Here is a 24,553-nt window from a genome sequence, read left to right as displayed (position 1 = left end):
TGAGTGTAAGGAGGGGAAGAAAATGTTGGATAGCAATGGCTGGGGTGGTTCAACACTCACATTCAGTTTCTCAATGTAAATAACTATCCTGACATGTTTCAGTTCAGTGTGAATGTTGGCACAGTATGTGGGTGTGTGTATGTATGTGTGTGTGTGACTAAGAGCTACAGAGAGGGTAGTCAGGGAGCATTTACAGAACAAGAGTCCACTGTTGTCTTTTCTCACGCTGTTTTAGTCACGACCTGAACCACTGTGTCCAGCTCAGTGAACTGTGCACTTTCCATATTAACTTAAGTAGGCTACACAAAAATAAATAATAAACGAATATATGCATACAATTATGTTAAATGCTTTCGGCCGGAAGGAAGGACATGGACAACTGCCTGAAAATGGGTGAATTACTATAATAAATTATCTGGTACAACGGTATAATGAATACGGAAATAATGAACGGACATTCAGATCCACAGACAGACAGGTTGCACTTTGAGACACCATCACAATGTAGCTCTTGAGCGCCCCTCACGCTATGGAATCTTGAAGAACTGCGTCAAGGGACCGTGCGCTCGGTGAGCGACTGCCGCTGTAGAGACAACAACACTGCTGTCAACACACAGGTAAGTTAACCATAATAATTGTATTATTTGAGCGACCTAAATCCTAAGCAGTCTCACCGTTGATATACCAAAGAACTGCAATGCACGACTGAATGCTTGTGAAATATGGCATTTTACGTAATAGGGTCGTAATTCTCAATCGGCGTTCCTCATTTTTTATTTTTCCATGAGGGAGAGGTTCGGCCTTTATTGAATCTATAGGTTACTGTCAAAATAGCCCGACTATAAATTTTGAAACAGGATATTGCAACAATGTGCTAAAATCATACCATGGACAATGCTGGTGCCAAACAATGACTGTTAAAAAGATATATTGTAGCCATGTGTTTGTTTTCATTGTGAGAATGCATAAAAGCACCCAGACATATTCGTTAACCCACCAACACTGAATTGTAAGGGAATTGCTAATTCCACAGTATCATTGACCGAGTAAGCAAGATTTTTGTAGCCACATGGATGAGTTTCGAGCACGCAATTTAACGAGATTAATCCGTCTAATATGTGTAATGTGATTATATGTATGTGATTACATGTCGGGGACGAATGTAATTCGACATTTTTATAGTATGTGAACAAGCAATTGAGCTAAACATATCGTATTTATACCGTCTGTATTCAAGCCATTTATCAAAATGCTTTGGCTTTATGTAAACAGTTCGAACGGATCTGCCGTTATCTGAATCTTTCGCTCCTTCTTTCATCGCACGGCCTGTGGAAGCACAGTGCGTAATGGCGAAATCTTCCCGATACACCATTCCCATTCCCTGACACCAATTAGGACATGTCATCGTGTTGGAAAATGAATATTTGCATTACACGCTACAATATTATAATTAGTTTGTATGTTGTATATGTGATGGTGGGGCAAATAGAAAATTGTAGGACTGCACGCGAAACAAATGCCAAGCCCATATCGTTTGATAAATATTGCATCGCTCTTTCCTGTGCGCTGCTGTCAAACCTTTGAGGAGACGGCCATTAAACCGGGTTTTCACACACATATGGAAGCCGCCTAAATAATCCGCCTTTGGTGTTGGTTGCTTCAGTGTTGTAATCTACATTCATGTTGAGGCGCGCATTAGCAAATCCACAAGGGACTTCATAATTGTCACATGAAAATGATTTCATTATTGTACACTAAGAACCCGTAGTGTCTAATCGCAAATAATTGGTCAATTGCTGGTGGAATAAGGCAGTTCACTTGCTTGCATGCATTTATGTGAATAAAACCACTGTCTCCATTTATTTTCCACGGTCACACCTCTTTCTCTTCCCTCTGTTTTGAAGAACTGGGCGCCGAGTGATTTACATGCTTTTAAGGGAATCCGTGCGCCATCATATTGACCATAATTCATCTAGTTTCATTTAAATGATGGTGATGGTTAGTGAACAAATGGCATGCCTGATTGCAAGAAAGTCTATGTTGATACACTGCGCTGAGGTTTCATACTCCCAGCTGCTACATTGCTATGTGCTTGTTGTACAGTCACACTTGCATTTTCACCGTGGTGGGATCCAGTTCTCAACCAAGCTGATGAGCAAACCCTGTGTTAATACAGCAAACTTGAATACCATTCAGGCTACAATAGGTTCACAACCTATTCTCATCATCTTTGTCACGGTGGCATAGTGCCTTGCACTGCAGCCTCACAACAAGTAGGGCCTGGGCTTGATTCCCACACAGGGCAAAGTTTGGTGCTCAGGTGGGTATCTTCTGGGCCTTTTTGTGTGGAATGTACATGTTGTAACCCTCCTGCACTCACATGGATTTCCACAACAAAGAACCTCAAATAAAAACATGCAGAACAGATAGCTCTCCTGCCCTTGTCCCTGGCCAGGACACAGGGTGAGCACTTCGACATGGCCCCTGGCGGATGCTGATGTTGTTTCCCACTGCTCCTGGCTGCTCTGGGAGGTAGGAAAGCTGGATGGGATAAAGGCAAAAACAAATTTCTCTGGTTGGACGACAATTTGGAGATGAATAAAGTTTTCTTCCACGCCTACAAAACTAAACGTCCAAACAAAACTGTGTGAGACGAAATATTAATATCAACCAGCTTTCAGGGGCCATTCGTGAAGATCTTGCATTATTATGGCCTTCAAATGGAATTATACAAATGATTGTACCTTTGAGAAGACATTTGGCATAGCGATTGCCAGCATGCCTGCCAAGGAGAAGTGGGAAACTGGAGCCTCTTTTGTCTGCTATTGCTTGTGATTGGGATTTGATGTTTGGGTAAAGAAAATGCACTTAAAATAGTTTGACACAATATTTGAAATGATAGATGAGAGCTAAAATGACTTATTTACTGTCTTTCTATAATACTTTAATACTATGCTGTATTGTGTAGTTGAGCCAGAATTGCAGAAATATCTACAATATGTGTAGCATGGTGATAAATAGGCCTACTAGCCTAACCCCTACATGAGCTACACTCTTAAACAACTGGAATGTCGACCAAAACAAGCCACTTAGAAGAAACGTTCATGAGGTATTGCATAGCTTCGTTAATAGAAGGCAGAAATGCCATTCTGGGCTTTAAAAGACATTCCAGTATGTAGTTAACTGGCATCTCCCAGATGAAGGAATTCAGTTGAAGGAACCACAACTCTTAATTTAGTGTCAGAGTATGTGCTGGTTCCAATGCGATCTGCAGGCGATGTGTACATATTGGAGCATGCAGCAACTGCAGCTTAGAAGATCATTAGTTGTGTTGATTTAGTCATGACAACATAAAAATAATTCATTTTCTGAGTTCCAATGCTTAGATGAAGATTGTAAGTATCTGTTAAATTATGTAGTTTTGCCCAAGAGCCTTGGTGTACATATTTGACACATCTTAATGCATGACCAGTCCTTACTTCAGAAGAGAAATTTGATATTTCTATTTTCTTTATTATAAATGTCCAGTTTTTAGCATAGAAGATGAATAGAGTTTTATATTACAGTCAAAAACAGTCAGTAACATATAAAGAAGAATCCAGAACTGTGGGCATTGTTTGAGCAGTTACTAAGCAAACGTGTGTTTGTGGCTGCCAGGCTGCCAGTAGATGCTGAGTGTACATCACAGGCTGTGCAGCAAGCTGTTTCACTGGAAGTAGTGGGATGTGAAAACGGAGGCCCGCCTAATGGTTACACTTAGATGAGCTAGCCGAGGCTTGCATTTAAAAAGGTGGAGTCAGTGTAATTTCTATGGAGTTCTGTGCCTGGGGATGGAGACTGGGAGTGTACAGAGGGAGTCATGAAGAAACTAGGTCAGAGATACAGAGGCAGCCAAGCATGAGGGCAGCATCCTCTGCTCAGCTGAATCGCGGGGATCATTAGCAAACATGCCATCAGATACTACTGCAGTAGACCTATTATTTGTACATATCTATCAATCGGCTATGCATGGCATTATTTTATCGAAACAATTACATTTGCAGATCATTTGCAAAATGTAGTTTGATCTTTAGTTATTTTTTATCTCATCTATTGTGTTCTGTTTATTTGTTTTGTAACTTATAAAACATATTACTTATTATTATGACCAGGTCTTTTACATCACAAGAGCAAAGGGAGTTGATATATGACTCAAAATGGGAGTTCTACAGTTAAAAATATAATTTAAGGCTCCATCAAAGCCAAAATATAACTCGGATATTTTAGAAATGTGAGTGTTCATGATGGTATTTTATAGATTGCCTCGGGTTTGCTGAAGCTTTGTAATATACAGTATTGAGTTAGCTTTTTTCTCAACCCTTTAAGATAGAGTCGAGGCCTGTGGTCAAGGTCACATTTCACACGTACTGTTGACACCGGATGCATCACTTTACTTGACTTTTTCACCTTTTTTGTAGCATCAGCAATTTAGCAAGTTAGCTCCATCGAGTTTCAGTGTCAGCCCACACTACAGCATAACGATGCAATAAATAGTATTGACAGAGAGATGGTTTGTTTAAGAAAGGTGGGGGTTGGTTGCAAGAATCAGTTTATATTAGCACTGTAAGCCTTTCAATTATATCTATTAGCAGAAAACAGCTATTGGGTTGTTGTATCTTCTAATAAAAAGATCTTCTTCAATTCTTATCAAGTCTTCATCTGTTAGTTTTCTAATCCTCAAAGCACAGTGACACAGTATGAACTTTCACTGAGGAATTGTTGTTTTTGGCACAGACTCTGCGGCCTTGTTGTTTGAATTCTGTCATGGGTGATGGTACAATGGGAGTTTTGTACAGGAGCTGTGTGTACAGAGAGTAACCACACTTGCAACCGTAGTGCTGTCGAAACTCTTAGGGTTGTGAGGTTGGTTTGAGAGTTTGATTATAATGAAGAACAACCGTTCTCCAAAATTCACTTTAGGGTTATTCTGCAACCCTGGGAAGGTGACCTAACCAGTGGTGTTCTGAGTGTGAGCAGTGTGGTTGCTACTGAGGCTCTTTCATTTGATCAGTAGAGGAATGTTTGTCTACATTGTCCAGGACAGGAGATATGCAGGTGCACCCAGTGAAGGTCAGACCTCACATTAGGTTTTATTAGGAATGGTAAAATGAAGTCAGTCAAGGTCAAGTCACCCTAATGTGAGACCTGTTACAAAGCCATTCCCTGCTCTTTCCATTTCCATTTATTCATTCAGGTGAAGCTTTTGTCCAAAGCCATATAAAAATAGTGCATGTACAGCTGAAAATTAGGCATCGGAAGTGTATAGTTCAAATTTTATTTCTGAGGTTAGAGTCTGTATCTACTAAGTACAGTGCAAAAGAACCATATTTCAGTCGTCAGGCATGGTGAGCAATGTCACAATTACATCTCAACTACATAATTACATAGTACAAAAAAACTGCATCATATGTTTAGTGCAACATCCAACAAGTGTGTTTATAAAGGAAAACATGCAGGTATGAAAGGCTACACCAATGGATTTTGGATGACATAAATAAAAGAATAATGATTATTCCCTATACTGAGTGACATATTGACTTCAGTCACGTCACGTCACGTCACGTCACGTCATCTACCGCTTGCCCGGGGATCGGGTCGCGGGGGAAACGACCTAAGCAGGGAGGCCCAGGCTTTCCTCTCCCCGGCCACTTCCACCACCTCTTCCTGGGGGACCCCGAGGCGTTCCCAGGCCAGCCGAGTGACATAGTCCCTCCAGCGTGTCCTGGGTCTTCCCCGGGGCCTCTTCCCAGTGGGACGTGCCCGGAACACCTCACCAGGGAGGCGTCCAGGAGGCATCCTAATCAGATGCCCGAGCCACCTCAGCTGGCTCCTCTCGACGCGGAGGAGCAGCGGTTCTACTCTGAGCCCCTCCCGGATGACCGAGCTTCTCACCCTATCTCTAAGGGAGAGCCCGGACACCCTGCGGAGAAAGCTCATTTCGGCCGCTTGTATTCGCGATCTCGTTCTTTCAGTCACTACCCATAGTTCGTGACCATAGGTGAGGGTAGGAACGTAGATCGACTGGTAAATAGAGAGCTTCGCCTTTCGACTCAGCTCCTTCTTCACCACGACGGACCGATGCAGAGCCCGCATCACTGCGGACGCCGCACCGATCCGCCTGTCGACCTCGCGCTCCATTCTTCCCTCACTCGTGAACAAGACCCCGAGATACTTGAACTCCTCCACTTGGTTCAGGATCTCCTCCCCGACCCGTAGATGGCACTCCACCCTTTTCCGGTCGATAACCATGGCCTCAGATTTGGAGGTGCTGATTCGCATCCCAGCCGCTTCACATTCGGTTGCGAACCGCTCCAGTGAGATCTGAAGGTCACGGCCCGATTAAGCCAACAGGACCACATCATCTGCAAAAAGCAGCGACCCGATCCTGAGGTCACCAAACCGGACCCCCTCAACACCCTGGCTGCGCCTAGAAATCCTGTCCATATAGGTAATGAACAGAATCGGTGACATAGGGCAGCCCTGGCGGAGTCCAACCCTCACCGGAAATAAGTTCGACTTACTACCGGCAATGCGGACCAAACTCTGGCACCGGTCGTACAGGGACCGGACAGCCCCGATCAGGGAATCCGGTACCCCGTACTCTCGGAGCACCCCCCACATGAGCCCCCGAGGGACACGGTCGAACGCCTTTTCCAAATCCACAAAACATGTGTAGACTGGTTGGGCGAACTCCCATGTACCCTCCAGGACTCCGCGGAGGGTATAGAGCTGGTCCACTGTTCCACGGCCAGGACGAAAACCACATTGCTCCTCCTGAATCCGAGGTTCGACAATCCGGCGGACCCTCCTCTCCAGGACCCCTGAATAGACTTTCCCAGGGAGGCTGAGGAGTGTGATCCCCCTAAAGTTGGAGCACACCCTCCGGTCCCCCTTTTTAAAGAGGGGAACCACCACCCCGGTCTGCCAGTCCAGAGGCACTGTCCCCGATGTCCACGCGATGTTGCAGAGTCGTGTCAACCAAGACAGCCCTACAACATCCAGAGCCTTAAGGAACTCCGGGCGGACCTCGTCCACCCCAGGGGCCCTGCCACAGCGGAGCTTTTCAACCACCTCGGCGACCTCGGCCCCAGAGATAGAAGGGCCCCCCCCGATGTCCCCAGACTCTGCCTCCACGTCGGAAAGCGTGTTGGTGGAATTAAGGAGGTCTTCAAAGTATTCCTTCCACCGATCCAGGACGTCCCCCGTCGAAGTCAGCAGCGCACTGTCCCCACCGTATACAGTGTTGACAGAGCACTGCTTCCCCCTCCTGAGTCGCCGGATGGTGGTCCAGAACCTTTTTGAAGCCGTTCGGAAGTCATTCTCCATGGCCTCGCCGAACTCCTCCCATGCCTGGGTTTTTGCCTCCGCGACCGCCAGAGCCGCGTTCCGCTTGGCCTGCCGGTACACATCAGCTGCCTCAGGAGTCCTACCAGCCAATAAAGCCCGATAGGCCTCCTTCTTCAGCTTGACGGCATCCCTCACCTCCGGAGTCCACCACCGGGTCCGAGGGTTACCGCCGCGACATGCACCGACCGCCTTGCGGCCGCAGCTCCGGTCAGCCGCTTCAACAATGGAGGCCCGGAACATGGCCCATTCGGACTCAATGTCCCCGGCCCCCCCCGAGACATGATCGAAGCTCTCCCGGAGGTGGGAGTTGAAGCTCCTTCTGACAGAGGGTTCCGCCAGCCGTTCCCATCAGACCCTCACATTACGTTTGGGCCTGCCAGGCCTGACCGGCGTCCTCCCCCACCATCGGAGCCAACTCACCACCAGGTGGTGATCAGTTGACAGCTCCGCCCCTCTCCTCACCCGAGTGTCCAAGACATGCGGCCTCAAGTCCGATGACACGACTACGAAGTCGATCCTGGTGCCAGGTGCACATATGGACACCCTTATGCTTGAACATGGTGTTCGTTATGGACAAGCCGTGTTTAGCACAGAAGTCCAACAACAGAACACCACTCGGGTTCAGATCGGGGGGGCCGTTCCTCCCAATCACGCCCCTCCAGGTCTCACTGTCATCGCCCACATGAGCATTGAAGTCCCCCAGGAGGACGAGGGAATCCCCGGGAGGAGCGCTTTCCAGCACCCCCTCCAGAGACTCCAAAAAGGGTGGGTACTCTGAGCTGCCATTTGGTGCATAAGCACAAACGACAGTGAGGACCCGTCCCCCCACCCGAAGGCGGAGGGAGGCTACCCTCTCATCCACCGGGGTGAACCCCAGTGTACAGGCACCGAACAGAGGGGAAACAAGTATTCCCACCCCAGCTCGACGCCTCTCACCAAGGGCAACTCCAGAGTGGAAGAGAGTCCAGCCCCTCTCAAGGAGACTGGTTCCGGAGCCCGTGCTGTGCGTCGAGGCGAGGCCGACTATATCTAGCCGGAAACTCTCTACCTCGCGCACCAGCTCAGGCTCCTTTCCCGCCAGCGAGGTGACGTTCCACGTCCCTAAAGCTAGCTTCTGCAGCCGAGGATCGGACCGCCAAGGCCCCCGCCTTCGGCCGCCGCCGGTCTCACACTGCACCCGACCCCCATGACCCCTCCTGCGGATGGTGAGCCCACTGGAAGAGGGTCCCACGTTGTCTCTTCGGGCTGTGCCCGACCGGGCCCCATGGGAAAAGGCCCGGCCACCAGGCGCTCGCCATCGAGCCCCACCCCCGGGCCTGGCTCCAGGGGGGGGCCCCGGTGACCCGCTTCCGGGCAGGGGCAACTGGGAACCATTGTTGTGTTTCTTCATGGTTGGTTTTTTGAGCCACGCTTTGTCTGGTCTTTCACCTGGAACCTGTTTGCCTTGGGAGACCCTACCAGGGGCATAAAGCCCCCGACAACATAGCTTCCAGGATCACTAGGACACGCAAACCCCTCCACCGCGGTAAGGTGGTGACTCATGGAGGGGGACTTCAGTCACTTGAAGCCTAAATCTGAGCCTAAATCAAATCTGAACGCTTGTAAATCTTTATCACCAAGCAAAAATAATGTCAGAACAAGACAATTTGCTGTCTGGAGCTGAAAATCCCTCTGCACTGGCTGTGTGTCATGTGTGTGTATGTGTGTATCAGAGTGTGTAAGCTTGCGTGTGAAAGAACTGAGAGAATGTGATACAAGTGTAAAAAAATATATGCTGACGTAACCATTGGCTTTGATTTAATCGGATATGTAATCCTCTTTTCATAAGGTTTGAAGCTATTCTCATCTAATTGACTGAGTGGAACTTTTCTTTATTTGCTAAAAGGTTTGATTGTAAAGTCATAAAAGCTCAATGTTTGCAAAAGCTACATCAGGAAAACTTAGATGGTCTGGTTGTTTAGGAAGTGCAACTTATCACTAAGCACTAAGGACATGTGGGCACAGACTATTTTAGACCCTGGGCCTGCAACCTGACTCTGGGACCCCATGTTAAGGAATATAAATAACCTGCTTTTTACTGATGCAGTGTCTGTTTACATTTAGCTAGTGACTGACTGGCCTGTGTAAGGCAGAAAACAAAGCTTATTCATTTTCATTTCTGAAAACCAGGTATTGTCTTGAGGAATTTTCTTGGCAATGAAATCTGCAACCAATGATAATCTTTCGTTAGGTTGAGTCACATGGAGTCAAAAGAGGGCTCACAGTCTGGCTAATTTGACACCAACCACCTTGACGGAAAACCAGATTCTTAAGAGTATTGTGAACCCACGCTGAACGTTTTTTTCTGCTTTTTTTGCAGCCTGACTCGGACTCGCTATGGATCAACACCAAGACTACATGAACAATGCCCCAAACAGCTACAGCTACAACTCTGGGGACTCCATGAGTGCGTCTCTAGCTGGCTTGACCATTAATAACCTGCACCACCAGGAGAATGGGATCCAGTTGGGACAAAAGAGCCCTGGGGATGGCTCCATGAAAGGTTAGACTATTTTATCTTTCTGTCTGCCTGATGAATTTGAGTTAATCTTGTAACAGCCATACAGGCAATCCTTTTTCAATTAACCTCCAAACTGAAACCAGGATGTTGCATTGAGGCTAGTGCTACTGGAAAGTCAAAAATAGCAGATTGGTGAGCTAAGAAGCTTGAAGGGTAAAAGCAAGTGGTTGTCTTCATTAAAATTGTACAAGCTACAGAGCGATATAATGGATCTTGATTCAGGACAAAAACAAATGACTTCATCTGCGCAGCTTTTTATAGCGAAATATAATTTGTCATATGTGCAGGTGTACAGTGCATTGTAGCCAAGAAGCAATATTCAGTTAAAAAGCAGTGACAAAACCATATATACATTAAGCAGCATTTAAATATTCACATGACACAGCCTCACATTTATAGTCTTGCCATTTAAATTGGGAGGAGCAGGGCCTAGTCTTTCGATTGTGCTTTGTTTTAATCCTTTTTTACATAAAGGAAACAAGGCATGCTTCACGAGTCCTCGCTCCCTTGTTTGCAGCTGCGCTCTGTGCTGTGTAATCCAAGCATCTGGGTCAGTCTCCCAGAACACACCCCACCCAGTCGTCCACAGCCACTGTTTCTAATTCAGCCCACAAACAATCAAGCTTTCAGGACATACATTGCTTGTTAACTTTACAAGAAAAGGGCACAGTGAATTATCAAACGGGATCTCAATATGATACTAAGATGGTAGGAGGAAAAAGACAGAGGGAAATCTTGCCTACAGTGGTATTTGTCCCCATGCTGTGGTTGTGCACTGTATAGGCACTCACAGTAGCTGTACTGACAGACAAGCCCACTAGCCCACACGCCATTAGCCCATCCTAATATACAATGCGCTCTTTTTTTGCAACAATAACAAGGTCATTTGTGTCCCTTCATGAACCCCAATCACTATTTGTCTGTGTAGTACGTAGCCTAGCTTTCCCCAGTTTACAGCCCTCACTAGTGCACTCGTTCTCCCCCTTTGCCCTCCCAATTACGCCCCAGATTCACAGGAAGAACAATTCAGAGTCATGTTCCTCTGCAGAACTTAACGGCTTGTGCATGAAGGGCACATCAGATAGTGAGTACCTCACTCCACCTCTTTATGCAGGTAGACGAGATTTTCAAGTAGTTTTGTAGTGTAAAGGTACTTGTGTAGGTATATACTTGGCGTGTAGTACAGTTTAGTGTTAGAATTCAACTTGAATCATCATTTTCATCCTTTTCAATACCCTAATCTATTTGTCATGTGTCTTGATGCACTATGGGAACGTTTTAGGATTTTTTTCCTCAGTGTGGGACCCTACGAAGGAGAGCCATTAAACCTGGAATTAAGGACAAAGCAATGATGTCCTGCGCCAAGACTAATTTAACTTTTCAATTTCACAGGGTATTTTTTTACATTCCACCCTTCAGTGATTATATACACCTTATGTTAAGATGTAAAAATGCAAATGCAAATTCTCGTTGCAAACTCGCAAATTGGATCTTCACATATGTAACCATAACATAAAAAACGAATTCACCTTCATCACACAGCAGAATGTAAGGAACTGTCACCAGAGGATAATGCTGACAGACCGGTGACAGATCTCTCTGAACAAGAGAGCCCCCGTTGTGATGAGGGGATGCCACATAGGACCACTGTTGAGGACGGTGTACAAGCTGGTATGCCCACATCACTATTGCTGCCCTTGGCATGAAGTTGGAATACTAACATGTGTGCTATGTTGCTATGCTTGCTTCTTTCCCACTTCAGGGAGTAAAGACACTTTCTTTGCGGATTTTGACAGCTCATGCTTTTCTTCTGTTGGAATTACTTGAAATGGCTGTTACATTTTATTTTGTCATGTTTAGTTGTATTGTTGTCAACTGCACTGTTCTTTGGAATTTGTCAACCTTGCGGCTACCGATCCTATTAAACTGCCCACCTTATAGGATAAATGAGAAAGAAAGATTTCTCAGAACAAACAAGTTTCAAGTTTATCAGCCAGTTGTAACACGTGCAGGTACAATGGAATTATTTGGTTCTGCTCATTTTGACAATCCCTAGCTACCTATCTATAGTCAATAATAATAATCTAAACCTACAAATAATTACTGTAAATCCTAACCTATCTGAGAGGCTATAATTATCAACAATATATATAACAAGGTCAGATAAATTAAATCATATAAGTTATTCACTGACAATCTAGAATAACCTAAACTGAGAAAAACAACATTTGTTCACGTGAAAAGCCAAGGCTCACTGGCTAATTGCAAAGGGTTGCGGTATGCTAGAAATATTTCGTTGTTTTAGCTTCACTCCAGTCTGACCCAAACATGCTTTGATCATGAACAGTAAGCATGACACCCTATCCTGAAGTTGTTGTAGGGGAAAGTGAAAGGTTGAAAGGTCCGATCTGTTTAAAAGATCCTAAACCCCTAGATTAAGACCCTGGACTTAGGAATTGTCCCAGGAATAGAAGAGACTGCTGACCCATCACAGACAACACAAGCTGAGCTGTAGTGTTTCAACAAGCTAGCTTTTAACAGGGTGCTAAACATGCCTTATACTATATGTATTCTACTAATATACTGCCAACTGCAAGAAAACTAAATATATCCAATAATGATGTTGTCATTAACAAATGTCTGTAACAATTGGACTAAGTTATGGGAAACCTTTGGTGTTTCCAAAGCTTTAGGTGGTTGCGTGACCAAAATATCTGAATGCATGTGAAAATGCAGCATGTCTAGACACGCTTATGCAGTGTTTGATATTCTGAAGAAAACCATGCTACCACAATAGGTATCTGACCTTTCAATGAGATTTGGATCAGCAGATGGATATGGTTTACAACTCAGTAGTTGTCCTCACTACATATTGTACATTCACCTTTGGGTTCATTCCAAAACAAAACTGCAACATGCCATTTGCTGTTAGATGTAGCAGCCTCTTGCATGACATGTCAATGTCTAGTCTTTTTCCTTTCTTAAAGCCTGCCTTCATCTCACAGCTGAGCGAGAGGAACCATCACCAGAAGACAAATCTGATGAACCAGTGTCTATGTTCTGTGAAGTAGAGACTACCCCCTGTGAGCAGGTGGCACCTGGTGCCTCAGGTCAGGAGGAGGTGCAATCTGGTATGCCTCCACTGCCCCTACCGCCCTCTGCATTCAGCTTGAATACAGAACCACCTCCTATTCAAATAATGTATGCTTTTATAACCAACAGATCCGGCTTCTCCTTTGTGTACTTTATCTAACAACTTTTGGTCTAACCGCCAAAGCTATATTTTGCTTGACTTTTTGTTATGCTTCAGAGTCAACATGAACAGCCTGTTTTGTGGTTTGTAAACATAAGACCGGAGTTATGTTCAGCATTTATATTTGCTTTAATGGATTAATGTTCTTTTGATTCATTTATTTGTGCTTCTCTGTTGATGCATTTTAATAAGGCATTGCTGTGCCTGTCTTTATTTGTGCTTTGGGCAATATGACGGAACTAAAATTGAGACAGACCCCTCCAATCATCAATTTAATAAGTATCTATAAAAGACTGAATGATGGGGAAACTAAGAGGCATGTCATCTGTTTAATAGAACCAGAGCCTTCAAATATAGTGAATGCCACAGTAATGGAATACACAGCTGAAATACCAGATGGAATACCAGGTTAGGTGTGGTGTTGGACCACGTAAGACTATAATGAGAGTGATGTGTCTCAGTGACAGTCTCAGCCTCTACCTCCATCTAAAAATCTGTTCATATGTCTGCATATATGGAACCCAAAGAGACAATGACTTAGCCTGACATGACTAAAGAAGTACAAATGTGTTGATCATGTTGAATTCATGCGGCTTTGTGCATTAACCTCAGACCTTATGCATTGTACACGCTATCCCTGGCTGTTTTGATTTTCTTTGCAGTGGTGTGGCTCTGGAGTATGAGTGACAGGTGTATTTGGTTGATGGGCTACTTTATAACATACTTTCTTCTGTTTCCTTTTACTGCATCACCCTGTTTCAACAGCAGTTGGAGGATCAAGCACAACAGGTATGTCACTTGATCTTTCTCAACCTATATGGTTTGTTTGGTTATGATTTGAATATAAAGACTTGACTTTATTGAGCACGATATGTATTTTGAATCAATTTCTTTAAGTATAGTAAGTATATAATGTATCATTGTATTTATATTATTATTATTATTGTTATTATTTATGTGTAGGCTATACAGGGCAGTAAGCACTGATTAAGAGAAAACAATTAAGTAGGTATTTAACAAAAATACTAAAAACAATAATAATGCATAGCTACAACAACATTCTTACATAACCATGAAATGTAAATAAACAAGGCTGCAGCCATCTCTTTAGAATATTTTACAATGCATCATTCAGTGCCATGACAGCATATAATCATGGCAATTTTAATTGTCCAGTCAATTTTGGCAATTGTTGTCTGTTGTCTGTATTACATGTTCATCCAGTTATGATGTATTTTGTCACGTTATTTGTTTTAGCCATAAGCGACATTTGAAAGTAATGCCACTAATTCCCATCCACCCCGTTCATATTTTATGTACATGTTTTCAGTACATCATACTCGTTTCATTGCACTATTCATATTTACAAATTTACTTTGTAAATATAATCAAGAGCAGTTCTTTATTTTAAATGTTTATTATAATGTTTATGGGGCACACTGAAATCCACCATGTCACCATTAATCTGCTTTTCAAACAAATTAGTTGAGACTGGTGCAGAATTCCATAGTGGGTCGGCATTGACCTTGGTTGGAGCAGAGGCTGCTGACAACAGTGCAACTGAGGAGAAAATGGGCTTCATGAGCTTGGCGGCTTCCTGTTCCCTGGACACTGGGAAGGAAGAAGCTATAAATTCAGTTGGGGTACATGCCAGGGAGTCTGGAAGAAGTCACACTTTGTGGGCCTCAGAGGACATGAGCTATGGATCAGCAAGGTTACGTGACGCCCCAGCCTCAAGGAGTCCAGAGTGGGCCCATGCAGTAGACTCTCAAAGAGCGGTCAGTCTCGATACGTCAGAGTGTATATCTGTAACAAGTGACCTGCCAGGTACATCTTTAATGCGCAGCATGGCCTTGGAAGACCTCACGGCCATAGGAACAAGGACCTCATGGACGGATGGAGAACGGATCTCAAATGAACCTGTGGATCCTAGGTCTCTTGGTGCCTGCAACAGGGTTACACAGCAGATCATTCCAGAAAGTCCAGATTCCTGCAGTGCTCATAGTCTGTTATGTTCCAGCTTGGATCCTGGGACATCTCTACCATTAGCAAGAAACAGTGCATATCTTTCAGATCGACAAGAACCCAGTTCACTTTTTTTGAAAGACAACAATATCATTGGCATTAGCCCGGTGCTTGAAGTGCCCTTCACTGAGAACATGTTGAAGGACAAATATTTGGCATTAGTAACTTCTGACACCAAAAGAGCTAGCCATTTTTCCCTGGCTGATGTGGATGATTGTACTAAGATCAGTAAAATCATACCAAACTCAGAGGCTTCTGAATTCCAGAGAACTTCCCAAAGTTCTCCTGCAAGAAAATCATTGGTTCCGGTTGCTATATTCAAAGGTCTGTTTGCAATTCAAATGCCCAATTCTGAACGACTTCCATTAAGTTAATTCCTTACACTTTTCATTTTATAAAACAGTTCTGAATGCTATATACAGCACTCTCTTGACCCAATGTGTTGGAAATAATCCTTTGGCTGACAGAAAGCTTGACTTTCTCCCTACACACTTTTTTTCGCTCACGTTGCAGCTCCCGCATCCGCTCTTATTTATATATTGCCAGAATCCCCTTGAGTGTTACCTCATATCCTGTGTGTTGTACGTCATTTTGCATGTGGAGTTTTTCACATCACTCATTTTGGTGTTGGTTTTCCATATTGTCTCCACCTTCTCATGCACACACATTCATGTGGTTGTTGTTTTTTTTAACTTATTTTACCTGGTTTATGATGAAATAATAACACGGATGACTGTTTTTTACTCAAAAGACAGTTTTGAGTTTAAAAAGTTTATTGAAAAGGGCTGTTTACCTATTTTTACATTTACATTTTTTATTTTTACAGCACAAGCAAAGATTGATAATGACACTGCCGAAAAGAAGGTAAGTGATTTGGGATTCATATTTATAAATGTTTTTTCTTTGTGTTAAATCATTCCTACTTTTAAAGCCTAGGTTTCATTTTTTAATGCTCATTCCCCCCTCATATCAAGCCATGCAAAACTCCTACCAAAGCTAGACCCACCTCTGCCCTTAAAAGACCTTCCCCAATCAACAGAACCCCAAAAACACAGGCCTCCACCACAAATGGGCCTAGCTCATTACCCACTAAAGCCATCAGTACGGGAACCAGGCAGTCCCGAGTAAGTAAGGCTTAATATTCTTAATTGAAAGTGTGTAAGTGTGGCTTAAACTACACCCCTACCTATTCTAAAACCTGCATTGCTTTCCAAAACATCTAACCGCAAAAAACTAGCTTGTCATTTCCTCTGTGCAACTTTGTGCATGTTATGATTGCACTTCCTTGCCTATGGATAATTACTTGATAATCTGTATGCAAGGGAGCATTTACATTTGTTCAATTTCATGTTTGTTGAATTGGATTGTGTCTGATTGCATTAATTATGCCCAGTTTTTGGTAATATTGTTTTTGTTTGAAGCGCTTGTTACTTTTATATTTTCTATTTCTTTCTCTCTTTCTCTCATTACTTTCTTTCCTTCTGTCTTTTCTGCCCCCCACCCACCTAACCCTCTCATCTTCTCTCTCTCTCTCCTTCGGGGACATAGACTCCAGGGGGTACTAGGCCACAGGCCCCTGGAACAAAAATTCCTGCCAAAACCCCAGCTCAGCCAGGTGTGTAGATTGTTCATTTGCAGTGTTACTTAAAAGAATGCCTAAATGCAGATTATATCATTTTATTTGTCATATTACTTTTTGATTCAGCACCAAGCGCTAAGAAGCCAGCGTCCAAAAATGCTAAAGGTAAAGCAAAAACACATAAACGTAAAAAATAGTCTGGACGTAATATTTAATGATCAATATCAATGATGTCGCAATAAATAGTACTTTCAGATCCATGAGCAATCTAGCATTACTGCAGTTTTACTAAACCTTTTGAAGTACATCTGGTTGTTTATTGCACCCTTTCAATTTTCTAAAAGACACCAGTGGACACAGCAGCCCTGGTACTCCAAAGTCCCCCAACAGCCAAGCTCTTCCTGGAAAGCCGTTGGCTGTGCCAGCCAATCAAGTGAAGAAAGTGGCTGTGGTGCGTTCGACACCTAAGTCCCCTGGCTCTCTCAAGAACCGCCCTCCCGCTCCCCTGGCAGCTGCAGCCCCTATGCCAGACCTGAAGAACATCAGGTCAAAGATTGGCTCCACGGACAACATGAAACACCAGCCTGGTGGTGGCAGAGTAAGCTTGGCATTTGAACAACTACATTCCTCACATTTTTCCATAATAATTCACTCCCTTCACTATTCACTGTTTTACTCTGGAAGTTTACACAGGAGATTGCACCTAGGTATATGTTAGTTGACCTGTTGTGTTTCCAGGGTACTTATAACAACAATGGTGTGGACAGTGGTCATAGGAACTAAGGTGGTGTTAGCACAAATTCATTGAAATTAGTTTAGCATTAAAACATTTAAAATGCTTTTGATAATGTATGCTTGGATAGCTTGGAACGTCATGAAGAACTGTGCTATGACTAGTTATATTTCATACAAATATTTGCACTGCTTAAGTAAGAACTACTCCAAGTCTTACTTAGGAAGTTAACTTGAATCGGTCGAGAGTCCTCTGATTTGAAACCTTAAAGGATAACGGTCTCCTCCCTTACCCCTTACTCTTTCTAGGTACAAATACTTGAGCAGAAGATCGACTTAAGTAATGTCCAGTCTAAGTGCGGCTCCAAAGACAATATGAAACATGTACCCGGAGGTGGCAATGTGAGTAACTAAGGGATGAACTCAACACCTGAGTCTTGAGTATCTCTAAAGTTATGATCATCGAACTCTTGTGGAAATTGGAGATGTCCTACTCGTCTACCGGTTCCAAGTTTTGCACTTTTCAAATATTTTTTATCTTTTAATCTTATGTGTGTGTACAGATGAGTGTACAGCACTTATCTCGATCCATCTATATTCAACATGGTCCTCATCTGCAGCCTTGCTGCTTTGCTTTTCTAAAGACTAACACCTAAGTTCTGCTTATTTTAGGTTCAAATACTCGATAGGAAGGTGGACGTGAGCAACGTTCAGGCTCGTTGTGGCTCCAAAGACAACATGAGGCACACTCCTGGAGGGGGCAGGGTGAGTTACAAGGGTAACTTAGTTTACGTCCTGAAAGCGTATCTTTAGACTTATTGCTCCATCACTGCTCTGGACTGGTGGTGCAAAAGCTGCTTTTCACAAAACACAACAAAAAGGGTAATTGCAGAAACAACCTTACCAGGTAATACCTTCCAAAGTGTCTACAGGTGGCCTTTGATGAGAACTTCCTAAGTTTCTTGCTTTAATTTGTGATTTATTTTATTTTTTAGACCATCTGAGTTACCTAATGAGCACTGTTAAATGTAGCAGCTCTGGACTTCAAGTTCACAAGATTTAATTTCACAACATCAGGCGGTCTCTGTCTTCCTCACTTGCGGCCCTGCTGCATCCTAGTACTCCTGGATAACAGTTTATTTCCCTACTTCTGCACTCCATGTTAAAATACTTAATCAGAAGCCGGAGTTTAGTCATTTCCAGTCTAAGTGTGGCTCCAAAGACAATATCAAACATGAACCCGGAGGTGGCAATGTGAGTAATTAAGGGGTGAACTCAACACCTGAATCTTGAGTATCACTAAAGTTATGATCAACAACTCAACCTTTGGTAAAATAGGAAGAGCCCTTCTCTATCGGTTCGATGTTAAGACCTTGGTTACGTCAAGCCAGACTGCCTGGTTAAACCTTTATGTATGACATACAGGAGTTTTGAAACACGTTCGTCTTCCAGCAAAAAATGTTTTCCTTCTTTTTTTCTGGTCCTCATTTGCAGCCTTGCTGCCCTTGGTTGCCCAAGGATAATGTTCTGTTCCCCTACATCTGCACTGTTTCAGGTACAAATACTTGAAAAGAAGTTGGACTTAAGCAATGTCCAGTCTCGGTGTGGCTCCAAAGATAATATGAAACATGTACCCGGAGGTGGCAATGTGAGTAACTAAGGGATCTTCCCATGACTCCATGCAGTTCTGCAGCTCTCGCCAAAGCACTTCCTCCTTCAACTAAATAACGCATCTTCGCCAAGGATCTTGATGCAGACACTACTGCACGAAAACCCCTCCCTCCACTCTGTTTGATCCGTTCCAGTTTATGACCACAGCACTTCCAGTTAACACTAAACCTTGTCATGAAGCCTATACAAATATTCATGAGCATTGCAGTCTATATGCCTTTGTGAAATACCCAGTATACTAAAGGATGTGACTTTGCACATGGTAATGTTATATTTGGCATTACCATGTGCTAAATGTATTCAGGTTGCTTAAATGACTTCATGTAACAGGATCCCTTTGTCTCATGACGTCGGATCTAATTTAATCTTGTTCCATGCTCATGACAGTGTAAAATAGGCTTGATGACACATCCTGGAACCTGTATCTGTCAATGTACTTGTGGTGGTGAGATTAATCCAATTTGATAATACTATAGAATAACACACATGATGTAGTAGTTAAAATCAGTTAATTTCCAACATCCAAGCTTTTTTTCTAAGTAATTGACAATAGTTGGATAGGCATCAGAAACCAATGTATTATATAGGATTAAATACAATTCGAAATAACTTTTGTCATGTTTCAAATTAAATAAAAATGACAGTTTCATGAAAGAAAGAGTTTAAGTCTACAATAACAACAACCATCAACAAGAAGCGAAAAAGGTTTTCGAAAAAGACACAGGCCGTCTCTGATCAGCACAATGTGTTTGTGTCGGTTAGGCCTCTTCTTTGAGGCGCCAGCCCATTGTAATAGAAAGCAGAACAGTGACCTCACTCACTAGACAGATGGCTTAGTGTAAAGAGACACCAGCCTATCCCTCACACAGGGGCGCTTGTGATGAGATCATCAGATCTAAGCAAGAGTTGTGGTGTGTGGCTGATAAACAGGGTGCATATCTGAAAGCCACTTTGTTTGGTTTCTGCCCATGATCTTGGAAATGTATAATATGTATCACTGTCTTGTAAAGCAGTACTACATGACAGGATCACTTTTTTCTACATCTCTGATCATTTAGAATGTACCAAATTGCCAAACTAAATAAATAATAACAAAATATTAATTTAAATTATATTTGTTCATAATACACAATTAATGAGTTTGTAGTTCAGTGCCTCTGTGGGAATTGTGTGTTAACAGTGTTTTGTTTTCTCAGATAACCCTCTGATCACGAATGTGTCAGTGCAAAGGCAAAGCTCTGGTCTTTGTTTTACATGCATGGCAAGTTCACAATCAGTACTTTGGAAATGTTTTTGCCAAGTGTATGAAATTGTTTCTGTTTGTCTTTTCCCTTTATCATATCAGGTTCAAATTGTTCACAAGAAAATCGATTTGGGCGCTGTTCAATCTAAATGTGGTTCTAAAGACAACATCCGTCACAAGCCAGGTAATAAGAAAAACAACTTCCTTTCCATTCTCAATAAAAAGGTGTCACTGTCAAATAAAATATTAATATCATAATGATTTCAGTTTGCATTTGATTTACATTTACAAATTGATCAATTTCTACTCTGGTTTACAAGGTGGCGGAAATATTGAGATCAAGTCTGAGAAATTGGACTTCAAGGTCCAATCAAAGATCGGCTCTCTTGACAACATTGGGCATGTGGCTGGGGGCGGACAGAGGAGGGTAAGAACACAGATTAATGTCCTTGTGGTGCTCATCATACATTGGGGAGATGCATTTTAGAAGCTTACTTTTCTATTACGCTTCAAGCTTTGCTTGCGCAACCCCCTCCCCCTTTTCCCAAAATAAGTCATGCTTACTGTGAATACACAATGAATAGCTACATTTAAAAAGTAGATGGGTGTCATATTTTCAATAAAAGGTTAAGCGACAGTCAGCTTACTTCAGTTTGTGTTAATCAATTAAGTGCACACAGAGCACATCTGTATTGTAATACAGCCCACAGACAACTACTTGTATAACAAGTATGACACGCAATACATCAACTACTTTGAGAATCATCTTGTATTTTCAGTACAAAGCTAGATCCCACAACATTAGTTGAAGGCTGTAATTGGGCGACTAGGTGACTGAGGCTGTCCAACTCCTGCTTTAATTCCCCTCCTCTCATCCCCTTATCCTCTTGTGTTTGCTGATCCTGCCCTCTCTCTCTCCACTCCTAAATGCTGGATTCCTGCTCTCTCTTCCCAGACACCTAGTCATATTCCCTCCTCATCTGCTCATTAATTACAGTGCCACTCCCACAGGCTTGTAGGGCTTCATTCATGTTGTATGCAACCCCTCCAAGTTAGAACGACATCCCACCCAACCCAATTTTATTGCCACATATCCAATTGTGTGTTCTCATCATCAATCTCATTTTACACTTTATTATTTATTCATTTATTATTACCATTATTCATTGAATCATTGTTTTGACTTGTTTTGTCTTGCATTTTGACTTTCTGTTCCCCCCGATCACCTGTTTGTTTTGTTGCGTGGTTTACCCCTGCACCCCTCTCCGGGGCTCCTCTGTAGAGAGAGAGGGAAGGAAGCAGAAGGGGGTTCCAACGACAGCCCCACAAATGGGGACATGTTTGGCCTCTCCCCTGCAGACACCCCCCCTCAGTCACCTCAGCCCCTTCCCTCTGCACCCATCACACCTGTCCTGATGAACCCTCTCATAAAGATTGAGGACTCCTGTAAGTACTCAACATCCACAGTGCCAGGAGGTTATCTACACCATTGAGACATGTGCACATGATGTATTAGGATTGGTGGCATGACAAGGGTATAAGGAAAAAGGTATCTGAGCAGATAGCCAGCTTACAATTTCAGACTTCATATCAACTTTATTATTGACATTATACCACTAGAGGGTGTCCTAACATTGTCATAAATGTATGGCTTTGACAATTCTGCTGTGTGGTTGAATAATTCTGCTCGTATCTAAAGATAGTATACCTAATGTCAATGTATACACATTTTAGCACTAAATACCGAACAAGCAGTGTTACTGTTTCCTAGTGAATTCATTAGCTACATCTTTGTCAGTCATGTTAATGACTAATTACTGATTTCTCAGAAGCAGTTGGCTAGATAGAAAACCAAATTGCTTAATCACTTGGCTAAACTGTGTTCTTGACTGACAGATTGAGAACCACAAACTGACGTTCCGTGAGACAGCCAAGGCCCGCACTGACCACGGCGCAGAGATTGTTTCCTTGGAAGACTCACCCAACCAACTCAGCACCATGTCCTCTTCTGGCAGTATCAATATGGCGGATTCACCACAACTGTCCACGCTGGCTGACCAGGTGTCTGCCTCTCTGGCCAAGCAAGGCCTGTGAATGCACAGCCGAGGGTCCTGCCACACTACCACACATAGAAGTTGAGACACCTTCCTTGTCATTTTCACAAGACTTTTTTTTAGCTACCCATGCCAGTTTATCCTCACTGACATTTAACACTGTTATTGAGACAATATCATGAGAAAGGAGGTCTTAATTAGAGATTTATGTAAGCCAAGGCTACGTTAAGTGTTTTGTTTTTTGTTATTTTTTTGTGATCGTAGATCGTCTCCCCCCGTCCCCTTCCTCTGTCTTCACTTGACCCTTCATGAGTTTCCTTGGTCATGGTTAACACTCATCCATTTCTTTCCAACTCTTTTGACTGTCATCAGGACTGCAAATCATTTAGTTTTATGAGGATGTATTGAGTGTGAAAAATAATGGACGATGGATCCCTTTTTGATACATTTACAATAAAAGTTTTGGGGAAGCAGAGGGTTAAGACCAGTAAGGCAGCCCACTTTTGCAGTCTCAAGCAAACTCAACATTTACAGGGTCAAATCAATGGTGAGAGAACGGGTGGGCTAGTGTAGCAAAGCTCCCATTTACAGTAAAATGCTTGTCCTCTTCACTAACTGGCTGTCCTTGTTTTGCGTGCTAACTGCATATCAAGGTAGAATAGTTGGGCATGGGGATGACATACCTCTCCAGACCAAAAAAAAAACCGAATATGGGATAATTAGATTAGAAACCTTGGTTTGTTTTCGGCACATTTTTATAATTGTATTCTGTGGATATGACATGTATTTGATATGAAAAAAACATTTGTATTGTGCCTGCTGTCGGTGTTAAATTATTGAGGTTATGTATATGCTAGCTCTGTTGTAAATGCGTCTCAGCTTTGTCTATTGAAGTGGTAAGTCAAGTTTTACTAAAGTATTGCCAGTGAAATGCATTGAGCGAAAGATGTCCCTGGCTATCTTTAAAAGCCTCTCAATTAAAAAAATATGTAATTAGGATCATGGACAGAGCTTGTGTTAAATACAGGTCATGTACCTAGATATTATATAATTCAATTCAAATGACTTAGATGCTGAAATAGGCGACTCACTAATGTGTGACTGTCATCCTAACTACAACCTTAAAATTAGCTATGGTTTGTGTATATTTTGATCACGTGAGTAAAAGGCAAAGAAACATTTGCATGTCCACCACCAGAAACACACTATTCTCTCAGCTGTTATGAATTTGTGTCCTGGATCTCACATACCCATATGGTCTCCTCCTTAAAATGTTTCAACAGTTTAAAGCTGTATTCCTATAGTGGTTCACCATTACCTAAAAGTATTCCTGTCATTGAATTCCAGACATGTAAATGAACTTGCATGCATTTCATGTAGGACAGTTGACTTTCTTCTGTGTCCCTTCAACATCACTATGCTTTCACTGTATATCCTGTAATATCTGCTTGTGTATTTAATAGGATATATATGTAGGTACTAGTGCGTGGATACTTCAACACAAAGGACAACCCCTTCCTTTGGGTACAGCCAAATGTGAACTGATTATACAAATATACTTTTCCTATGTTGTGTTTGCTATGTATTGCAAATATATAGCCTACTGAATTGATACACTGGAACAGCATGGTGCACAGAAGGGGTGTGCTTGCAACACAATAATCTGCATGCTAAAACTAATTATTAATTTTCATCACTAGTAGACAAAATTCATTTAATATGTTAAATGGGTATGTGCACCGCACAGTATGAGGAAGACTGGGACTAAGTTATAGGGCAGGTGTTTTGTATACAAATGTCTGGAATATCAAATTCTGGAATCTTCTCCAAATGCCTGTGTGCCAAGGCTAATGGAAAGGTTTGCAGTAACAACTACCACCATCATCCTGTTATTTCTGCGGCTGTACAGTTGTGAAAAATGTAATTGTTGATGTTATTGTGCATTTTATCAATAACTGGTTTATGATCATTCTTGTTGCTGTATGTGAATTTGAAAATAAACGCTATCACACCACAGTTCATTTCTCTCACTTTACAGCAATAAAGAGGG

General features: G+C 42.7%; 2 protein-coding genes across 17 annotated transcripts; both read left to right on the top strand.

Annotated features, from left to right (window-relative positions):
• The first annotated feature begins 556 nt into the window (after window positions 1-556).
• On the top strand, window positions 557-24,519 carry mapta (microtubule-associated protein tau a). Of its 16 annotated transcripts, none has more exons than XM_084669413.1 (17): window positions 557-617; window positions 9,746-9,928; window positions 11,489-11,617; window positions 12,934-13,077; window positions 13,965-13,988; window positions 16,051-16,088; window positions 16,199-16,348; window positions 16,773-16,839; window positions 16,930-16,968; window positions 17,148-17,401; window positions 17,845-17,937; window positions 18,208-18,300; window positions 19,091-19,183; window positions 20,552-20,633; window positions 20,770-20,876; window positions 21,730-21,895; window positions 22,346-22,486. In XM_084669413.1, exons 2-17 carry the CDS (start codon window positions 9,763-9,765, stop codon window positions 22,348-22,350), a joined length of 1,650 nt encoding a protein of 549 aa, XP_084525539.1. In that variant the 5' UTR covers window positions 557-617; window positions 9,746-9,762; the 3' UTR covers window positions 22,351-22,486. The 16 variants fall into 16 exon arrangements, with proteins under 16 accessions (XP_084525539.1, XP_084525542.1, XP_084525540.1 ...); XM_084669416.1 differs by lacking the exon at window positions 557-617 and adding an exon at window positions 9,435-9,555 and having other exon boundaries at window positions 11,492-11,617; window positions 12,952-13,077; XM_084669414.1 differs by lacking the exon at window positions 557-617 and adding an exon at window positions 9,435-9,555 and having other exon boundaries at window positions 11,492-11,617.
• LOC146260329 (uncharacterized) lies at window positions 14,651-15,666 on the top strand. Its single transcript, XM_084670397.1, has one exon. It carries the CDS (start codon window positions 14,651-14,653, stop codon window positions 15,596-15,598), a length of 948 nt encoding a protein of 315 aa, XP_084526523.1. The 3' UTR covers window positions 15,599-15,666.
• Window positions 24,520-24,553: the final 34 nt, after the last annotated feature.

Source organism: Hypomesus nipponensis, chromosome 13, assembly GCF_054491055.1.
Source record: "Hypomesus nipponensis isolate SF chromosome 13, ASM5449105v1, whole genome shotgun sequence".
Classification (NCBI taxonomy): Eukaryota; Metazoa; Chordata; class Actinopteri; order Osmeriformes; family Osmeridae; genus Hypomesus; species Hypomesus nipponensis.
This window is presented reverse-complemented; position numbering and strand designations above follow the sequence as displayed.